Source organism: Clytia hemisphaerica, unplaced genomic scaffold (assembly GCF_902728285.1).
Source record: "Clytia hemisphaerica strain Z4C2 unplaced genomic scaffold, Clytia hemisphaerica genome assembly, whole genome shotgun sequence".
In the NCBI taxonomy this organism is placed as follows: Eukaryota; Metazoa; Cnidaria; class Hydrozoa; order Leptothecata; family Clytiidae; genus Clytia; species Clytia hemisphaerica.
In genome coordinates, this window is record NW_027103737.1 from 30,463 (window position 1) to 39,811 (window position 9,349).

Consider the following 9,349-nt stretch of genomic DNA (forward strand, 5'->3'; position numbering starts at 1 on the left):
TAGAAATGGCTAAAAAAGTGCATTTTCTTATTTAAAATGTACCACGTGATACGTAATGACCAATGAAAATGTTGAAAGTAATGATTTTTTACAACTTTTTTACAACTTATCAAGTTTTAATTGCTAGCAAACTCGTAAAAAAGTTTGATAACCTAACGAGGAGTGTTTTCTATGAGTTCTTAATCCACCTATTCTAATCCGTTGATTCAACGAATGCGACATATTCTTTTATCATTAGGTGAGTTTTGGTCACTATTTTTCCGTTTGCATGAGCCCTAAGAAATCGACTGTTCCCCAATTTTCAAATCGCTTCAGGGCGTCTTGGAATAATGGCCGTTCATCAATAAAATTTCGAGGATTCCTTAAAACAACTCTTTTGGAAATTGATTTTTGTAAAAAACAAAATCAAAAACAAGGCGTTTTTTTAGCCATTTGAAAGAGTCAAAATCAAAATTTTCTCTCGTCGGCGCAAACCATAGTTGCGCCTCCCTGGTCACTGTAAACAATTGGTTTTGCTTCTAATTCTTTATTTCTACAGTTGGAAGACTAGGGCGCTGGATTTTTTCTTTTTGTGGTATTGTTCTCTCGAGAGGGAGACAAGAATTTAACTGTGGAAGTAATTCCCCGGGCACCAAAAGCGAATAAATTTTATTTGCTGTCCTCTTTTTTTCTTTCACCTACCACTTTGAAAAAAAAAAATTCCTGTAAAGAGCCATGTCAACTGAGTATCAAAAAACCTCGCAAAAAACCTTGAAAAGTGCCAAAGTTTCTGCCAAAAAACCTTGAAAAAACCACTTAAAAATGACCAAAAAAACCTTGAAAACCTTGAAAATCCCGAGAAAATAATCGGTAGACACCCTGTGGTTAATACATTATTATTTGGGTAAACTTTTCAGAATTAGATTTTTTGGCAATGAAGTGTGAACTGGCTGGGTGTAGATTAAAAGTTTTCTAACTGAATGGATTAGGCTGAAAAGATTACCGTATTAACTTATTTTTCTTCTTTATCCATCTTCTCATTTCAGTGTAAACATTAGAAATATACAAAAAAAAAACTGAAGAAGAAGAAGAAAGAATTAAGTGATGGTTTAAGATCAAAGTTAACAATATGATGGATTGAAATTCCGCGATGGAGAAACTTGAAAGCTGTCTCAGGTAAGAGAGATAACTTTGTTCAAATTTTGGGTTGTCCAATATCAAGGCAAATATTTTATGGGAGGTGGCAGGTTAGGAGTGCTGCGCAGGAGAAGATTTATTCAAAGGTTTATTAGAAAATGATGTACGATGTATTCTCACTTGACTTTCGCCGCCTGGAATGTTTGAAAATATATTACACAACTTTTCAGAAGCTACCTGTAAAAAAAGTTTCCATCGGATCTTCTTGTAGTACTATTGCTAAAATTATTGAAACAATGCTTCCCTGTAAAAAGTCTTTCGTGATCCTGTGCCATTTTCATGTTTAACTACCTTATCGACCCTTTTTACACCGGCCCTTATTGGCGTTATTTTTGGGCTCGAAGCGTAATAAGGGTCGGCGTTAAAAGGATTGTTTTGGTCAAAGCACTTGTTAAACATTTTTGAAAAGCTAAGGGGTAGGGAAATCAAAATAACTTAGGTTCCAATCTTTTTTCTGACACTTTGGTGTGATTTTCGGACAAATATGACGGTCTCTAGCAAAAATAATAGTGTCAAAAATTTAATGAAACTTTTAGCTTGAGAAAACGGAGACCTGTTGTATATTTCTCGAAAGCTCTCAAAAAATTAAGATTAGAGATGTATTGCGATATAGGTGATTTCAGTACTTAACTCGAGATATTGAGCTTTAAAAAAGCGCAAAAACTGGACAAAACAGCTGTTTCTGGCTGAAAACACTGTTATTAAGGGTTAATATCTTTTACGACTTTTACGATGATCTATGACATCTTGCATCGGACGCAACCGAAGGGGGTAGAAATGATGTAGACAAAGTCGCTTAAACAATCACAGTGGTCTATTGAATAACTTATTACATCGATGCTTGAATTTTATTAATGAAAACATCATCTAATTATGATTTGTCTTTTACTCCATATCTGTTGCCTAGAAACAAAATAATTAATCTCATTTGTACACATAATGGATTTTTGACTTGAAAAAGACAAGACGTAGAAATATCGTTTCAAAAAATGTAATAGCTTTTATTTTAATAGATTTTGTAGGTGCTGGAGTAAAAAATGCGACATTTCTTCTTATCTATATCTTTTTTGGATCGGGTGCACTTATCGGTACCCAAGGTAGCATTCTTTACCTGATCCCTTTTTTTGTACAGAACGATGAATCATGATCAGTTCGAACACTTGTTTGTTGTGTATGTTTGACTGAAGTGTGTACGTTGCAACAAAAGTCTTTTAAAATATCTTTCAGCTAAAAACTTAATTAAAGGGACATAAAAGTACTGACAAAATTTGTAAACAAACCGTATGCAGCGGGATACAAAATCGAAACAAATGTCACTTGTCAAAATAAAAAATAAAAATAAATATGGCTGATTTTAATTGTTTCAATTGTTTTACAAGTTTGTTTTGGACACGTGATTTTAATTGTTCTCTTTAATGGCACGTGGTTTGCGCAATGTTTACGTTTTACTAATTTTATGTCTCTTTAAACATGTTCTTATTTTCATCATTTTTATAGCATTTTTTAACCATTTTACTGAGAAATTGGGTGTTTTGAAGTCCCAAGAGCCTTAAGATGTTCAAAACTTGTTCTTAACAGTTTGGCCATCGGAGCTTTATGTTCTTGTACAGTTTGTTCTTATAAAAAACTTGTAGTTAAGGGGGCCCTTGCAGTTTGCGTGAATGCGTGAATCGGAAAGCTTTGCGTGAACAAAAATTGCGTGAATTGCGAAAAAAACATTGCGTGATTGCGTGAATTGAAGGTCCACTGGAGGGGCCTCATCAAGGATAAAGGGGATCTCCGAGCGCCTCTGAGACGCAAGTATCAGCGAGTTCTTGTATGATGCTTGTAGACGGTAAGTTTTCATGTTTTTTTAGATCCTGAATGTCTGAAGACACGTCTTTTGCGAGTAAAAATTATCGGCTTGGTTTCGAAAATTTATGCCCTGTATACTTTTGTTGAAACAATTTGTTGGAATTTCAGCAAAAAATACCTAAAAAAAACACATCGACATTAATAAGATGGTGAAGAAACACAATAACAAGTTGAAGATCACCAACGATACAGGGCACATTTTGAAATACCACGGCGAATGGTTTGATTCAGGACGCGTGGCTGATGGATTTCGATGGCCTGAACTTATCCAAGATGGCGGAAAAGAAACCATACTCTGCTATGAAAGTATGTGTTGAATATTTATAATCTGTCTTAATAAAAATAAAGCCAGGGGGCATCCTGAAATTTGCAATTGTGCTTAGCTCTGTCTTACTCATATCAATTTCAAACATTACACAATTTTAGAATATTTCCTGATAAAAGCGATGAAGATTTAGAGGCGTTCATGATGGCTTATCTCAAAATTAGGCATGGAGACGAGGTTGTGCGACACTAACAGTTGATAGCTAACAAAAACTCGAAGTCAATACTCTGTTGATCTTAGCAATTTACAGTCTCCTTCAAAGACTTTTAAAAAATGATATATTTTAGGGGATTGGGCGATGGCTGGATGTTCAGGGTACGTTCAATATCAAATCAGTGGTCAAGTTTTAACGATCGGCTTTTCAAATCCTTCTGCTGGAAAGAATAAAGTTGGAGTCGGGTTGAATGGTAAAAAGGTGAGATTTTTAACACTTACCAAAGTCAAACCCAATCCCTTAGTTCGCCTTTTTTATGATTCTGATAGCGCTCATGAACGATTATACTGATGTCCATCAGTAGAAAAAAAATGATGGAAGGGTAACACTTACCAAAGTCAAACCCAGCCCCTTAGTTCGCCTTTTTTATGATTCTGATAGCGCTCACGAAAGATTATACTGAAAAATGAAATGATGAAAAAGTGATGGAAGGGGCTCTGGGTTCGTACAAGATTGCTAAGACTCACCAAACTAAAAAAGATCGAAATAAAAGTTTTGTAAGATTAACCGTGCAAAAAAAGGCACCAACGTATGGGGACGTCGAAAGCACCGTACGGATAGATCAATAATTTTCAGACACTCACCCTTGCTACTTTCATCCCGCTGATTAAGAAACCAATAAAATTAGTTTAGTCTTTTCTTAACCCTGCCTGGATGTTTATGTGCTTATCTGATCGAGGCAAACAAAATTTTGGAGCTTTGATGTATATTATCTTATTATACATGTTTTTTTTATAAGCAAGTGTATGCCCCTTGGTCAGGCTCGTTTATGCTTAAGTTATTAAAGCATCTAGGCATAGCTTATGCTTATTATATGCTTATGATTCACCCCGAGCCAAGTTTTTAGTGAAATTTCAGAAATTCTGTGAACGTTTTTTCAGATTTTGGGAGCAGTGGAATGTAGCTAGCCGTGGAATGTCTTATTTTTTACTTGACCTCTACCAAACCTTTTTAAACATATGAAAAATGACAACTTGAAAAATGTTCCAAGCTGACATATTATGCTTATGTTATGAGTAGGAATTCTGCAAATTTGAGCCTTCATATGCTTATAAGCGTTATGCTTACAAAAAAAAATCCGAACTCTCCCATTCTCGCATGAAGCTTTTTTGCTAGCGATTTCTAAACGCACGGCTATGCTTTTTCACGATCTTTCTGTATTGATTCAATTGGTCAATTTTCAGCTCTAAAATGAAAGCCCTGGAAACATTTTTTTTCCATTTTCTAATCTTTATTTTAAAGAACGTTTTGAAACGGTCTCTCATTTTTTTTTTTTTTTCATTAATTTTAGTCACCTCGTCAAAATTTAGTCACTAAGTTCCGACTAATAATTAAGACTGACTAACTAACTGTATCTTTGCTAAGGTAATACTGATATGAAAAGTAGGTTAAGGAAAGCTTAATTATAAACTTTTAATTTGGCCCAAAGTTTTAGTTGATTCCCTGGACACTCAAAATTACCGTAAGACAGAGCAAGTAAAGTGAGTAAGTCTGCGACCGCAGTCAGAGGCGACCCGAAGGCTCCTCTTTCGATAGCTATCTACCCGAAGATAGGGGAGGGCGCCACTCTTTCTCCCTGTATTGCTATCTACTTACCCTTGATCCTTCTCTTAATTGCTGAGCATCAAGCAGAGAGGCATCAAGTACCGTTTTGGGAATCCTTGGTATGACCCGGCTGGGAGTTGAACCCACAACCTTGCTCACCGTAGCCGGGTGCTCTACCACTGCACTACGGTCGCTGAACTGTAAAACAAAATCAAAACAGAGCAAAGCCCCCCAAATAGAGCAAGTTTACCCCGGACAAGGCAAATTTTGTAGATTTTTCACACACCCCCGGACACTATATCCTCCACCCCTTATGTACATTTTCTGGAAGAGCCCAATGCGCATTTATTGAGCTTTCTATTCGAAATAATCACCATAAATATCTTTTGCATAGATATGGGATGAGATGGGATGCAACGATTATTCACCACACGTCACGACTTTACAGATGGAAACGTTCGTATTGAAATGTCATTATTCATGTACTGGAGGTGCTACCAACAACATTGACATCGTACTGGAAAATATAGAAAGGTTTGTGATGAATTACGTTATATTAAGGGAAGAAATTTTGGCGGAAAGAAATTTTGAAAATAAAGAAAACGCAAACTGTTTTTTTCCTGCCATGAACCAACAAATTAAATTCCCTCTAAATTTCAATTACTGCATTTATTACCCAGATGTGTGCTATTTCAGGCCTTAAAACATGTTTTTGGACCTACCTTGAGGTCCTATAAATGAACCGTTGTCCGTTCGTCCATCCGTCCGTTCGTCTGTTACAAGCTCTCATCCTTCCGTGATTTCTTAGCTCATTTCTTTTGATTCTCGATATTTGTGGAGTAAAAAGTAAATTATCTTATTGATAATTATAGACATGATGATTAGTTTATAATTTGATCAGAAATAAAATACAACCAATTACTTATATATTTTCAATAGTGTTTATAATTTCTCCCAATAGATATGCTTTCATTATAATATCCGAACTATTTTCTCAAAAATCTTTGATTTTATTATCAGGTAAGGTCCATAAAAGTTGATAGCAATTCCAAATATTTTCTAAAAAAATTCCGGGGCAGCCAATCATCGTGCTGGAAAAACGGGTTTTCTCCGTCCCTTCGTTCGTTAGGATCTTTTCCATAAATGTCAACTTTCATTATCAGGTAGGTCTAATCAACACCGATCTTGTTTCTTATCTAATTGCGTTTTTTAGACAAAAATCTCCTTCATCCCCCAAATTAAATCCCCCCCAAATTTAGTTTTTCAAGCCAAATTAAATTCCTGTCAAAATTTCTTTCCACACTAACATCGGTTAAAAAAATTCGAACAAAATTTCCAAAAAGTTACAAAGACGAATTCATTATGTACTTTTTCAATTACCTCTGGTAGTGCCATGTAGTCCCAACAGCTGATTGGTTATGAATAATTTAAAATCAGTCTATACCTCATCTGCAACCAATCAGCTATTCATGCACCATTGCAATATTTTCTGACATTTCATCACTGACCCAACAGCTGATTGTAAGTAATGTACACCTCCTTTTTCTTCAGAGTCAGAGACAATCATCCATCGAAAGTTCTTCTTCAAGTCGTCAATGGTTCGCATGGTTATTGATTGAAAGTTGTGGAAAATTCATGATAATCATTACGTCATAATTTCAAATGTGGTGGCTAATGTGTGGCAATATTTTAAATAATTTTGGCTGTTTCATGATTATCATGAATACATGTATACAATTATAGACTGGAGTCATTTATAATACTTATAATTATATAATAACATCCATAAAGTTTCCTTACCAAATCAACTTTTTCTTAAAATTTGGTCTTCTAACATAATAGACTATTTACATTGTTTTAATCCATAGTTTCTACCCCAACTACATTTAGGGGAGGTCTTGGGTTTTGATGAACCAAAAACAATGGGGGTGTTAAAAGTATGACTTTCCTAGGGGGGGGTTTGTCAGTTAAGGGGGGTTCTTCTTACCTAAGGGGGGGGGGGTCTTCTTAGATAAGGGGGGGATCGTTTCATTTAAACTGATTTTCTAAGGGGGTGTGAAATTTTAAATGAATTTCCTAAGGGGGGTTAGCACTTAAGGGGGGGGGGGTCTTGACCCCTCTAGAAACTATGTAAATCTTGGTTCTATGTTTGAAAACTTTGACCCCACTTTTTGTAGATAATTGTTGACTTGAAGTTTTTCATTTCTGGCGGGACTTGCTTTGGAGTGGTGACGCATGTGCAGATGCCTGGGAATCGAAATGTTGTTATAAAATAGAGTCTCTTGAGCTCAAACCTCTACAACTCAAATGTTTCCTTAACTCGAAAACACACTTGTCTAAATTGGTCACGGTAAAAACAGTACAAACAGGATTTTTTGACTCTACCGAGCTACCTAAAGCTGATAACTTGATTCTTTGAAACGTGAAAAAGTATAAATTCTGTAGTTGAAATCAGAAGGCATCACGATACTCCTATACTGTATGTAATATATTAACTTAACAGTTTGTACAATTTATCTACCACTCTTATATATTTTTTTTCATCAATTTTCATAGAAAAATACTATTTCAATTGGCAATATATTATCTCTTAATCTCTTAGATTTAATAATTAAACTTCCCCCACTTTTTTTTATGCATAGGAAGTGAAAAATACCAAAAAAGTGACATTACCGAAAAATGAGGAATAAAACTTTGGTTAATGTGGAGCTACCATTTTAGTTGGAGTATTTTATTTGGATTGGTACCCAACCTAAAAGCTGCTAAATTTTTATCAAAAGATTTCAAGTTCTCGAGTTATGACAAAATAACCGAACATGTCCATTTTGTTAACAAATGTTGTGGGGGGGGGGGGGGGGGGGGGGTAGCGTAAAAATATAAAAAACAGCGGTCGTTGCATTTCTTAATTCCCATATCAACTTAGTACTATTGAAGTCTTAAACTGAAATTTTCATGTCTGAACACGACCTCTATGTTCGATCCTTCTAGCCATCATTGCGTAAATTAAAATTCTAAGAACAAATCAAATTACGCTCCTCAATTCAACATCCAATCAAGGCATTTTAAGGACATTATATCAATCAATAAGATTACCCAATGAACCTTTGTTGGACCAATCAGAGCATTCAATGAATGTCAAATGAATGAATCAAATTGATGCACGCTAATGATTAGACTTAATTGCCCACGCTTTATCATTAAGATCCAATCAAAGTACTAATTACTATATCATTTATTACAAAATTTCGATTAATGACTTGTATACATACAAGATCTCCGGTTTTGCATTACCACTACTGTTATATCAGGGGGTGAATGACTAATGATGTTATCGTAATTAACGAGCATGTTTTAAGTATTTGCTAGGTCATGATTACTGCGAATAAAAAAAATTTTCTTCATTGTTTATTGTGATAACAACAAATTCTTTGGGTACCGGGTACCAAAGACTTAAATTGTTATGCAAATATATTTTCATCCCTGTATTAGTAACATTCCAGTCATCATTGCGAATGTCTTCCGACATTATATCAAAGACCCAACAAGCGGTTTGCGTGAATGTGTGAATATTTTTAAAAAACTGCGCGAACAGATCAGATTGCGTGAATGCATGATATTTTGGAAAAAAGATTGAGTTATCGAGTGAATTGAAAGTCCACTGGGGCTACATCATAGACCCAACAGCTGATTGGTTGTAAGTGGCGTCTAATCAGTCAATACGTCAGTTGTAACCAATCACATGTGTTCGTTCAGTGATGAAATGTCAGAAGACGTCGTGGTGAATATATCTATGAATTATATTTCTCAACACCGGCAGTTTTTATTTTTAAACCGATTATCACATAAAAACATTATTTTGTGGAAATACAGTTGAAGCACTCAAATTTGACGTTTTACTATTCGAAACTCGTTATTAATGAATACATCTGATTATCATAATTGAAAGCCAAGGTAAAAAAGAACTCTCATAAACGACGTTTTACAATTTCGATACGCATCCCTTAAATGAAAGTTGAATTAGAAATATAAGAACAAACTTTTAAGAAAATAGGCTTCGACGGCCAAAATATTAAGAACAAGTTAAGAACGTTTTAAGGCTTTGTGGGCTCTAAAACACCCAATTTCTTAGGAAAATAGACAAAAATACTTAAAAACTGGCGAAAATAAGAACACGTTAAGAACATTTTTAGGCTTAAAACTCAAAAAGTTAAGAACATCCCAAGGCTTAAAAGATT

General features: G+C 35.0%; 1 protein-coding gene across 1 annotated transcript; it reads left to right on the top strand.

The window, feature by feature from the left end:
- The first annotated feature begins 1,030 nt into the window (after positions 1-1,030).
- On the top strand, positions 1,031-6,975 carry LOC136805123 (uncharacterized). The gene is made up of 5 exons (XM_067061683.1): positions 1,031-1,155; positions 3,139-3,336; positions 3,643-3,770; positions 5,509-5,648; positions 6,666-6,975. The coding sequence occupies exons 2-5, from the start codon at positions 3,177-3,179 to the stop codon at positions 6,727-6,729; spliced, it is 492 nt and encodes a 163-aa protein (XP_066917784.1). The 5' UTR covers positions 1,031-1,155; positions 3,139-3,176; the 3' UTR covers positions 6,730-6,975.
- Positions 6,976-9,349: the final 2,374 nt, after the last annotated feature.

What these genes read in the sequence shown, in the direction of transcription:
- LOC136805123 (XM_067061683.1), top strand. Translation starts at nt 3,177, where the DNA reads ATGGTGAAGAAACACAATAACAAGTTGAAGATCACCAACGATACAGGG. An exon ending in TCGGGTTGAATGGTAAAAAG is followed by an intron (nt 3,771 to 5,508) that starts GTGAGATTTTTA and finishes TCTTTTGCATAG; the next exon opens with ATATGGGATGAGATGGGATG. An exon ending in GTACTGGAAAATATAGAAAG is followed by an intron (nt 5,649 to 6,665) that starts GTTTGTGATGAA and finishes CTTTTTCTTCAG; the next exon opens with AGTCAGAGACAATCATCCAT.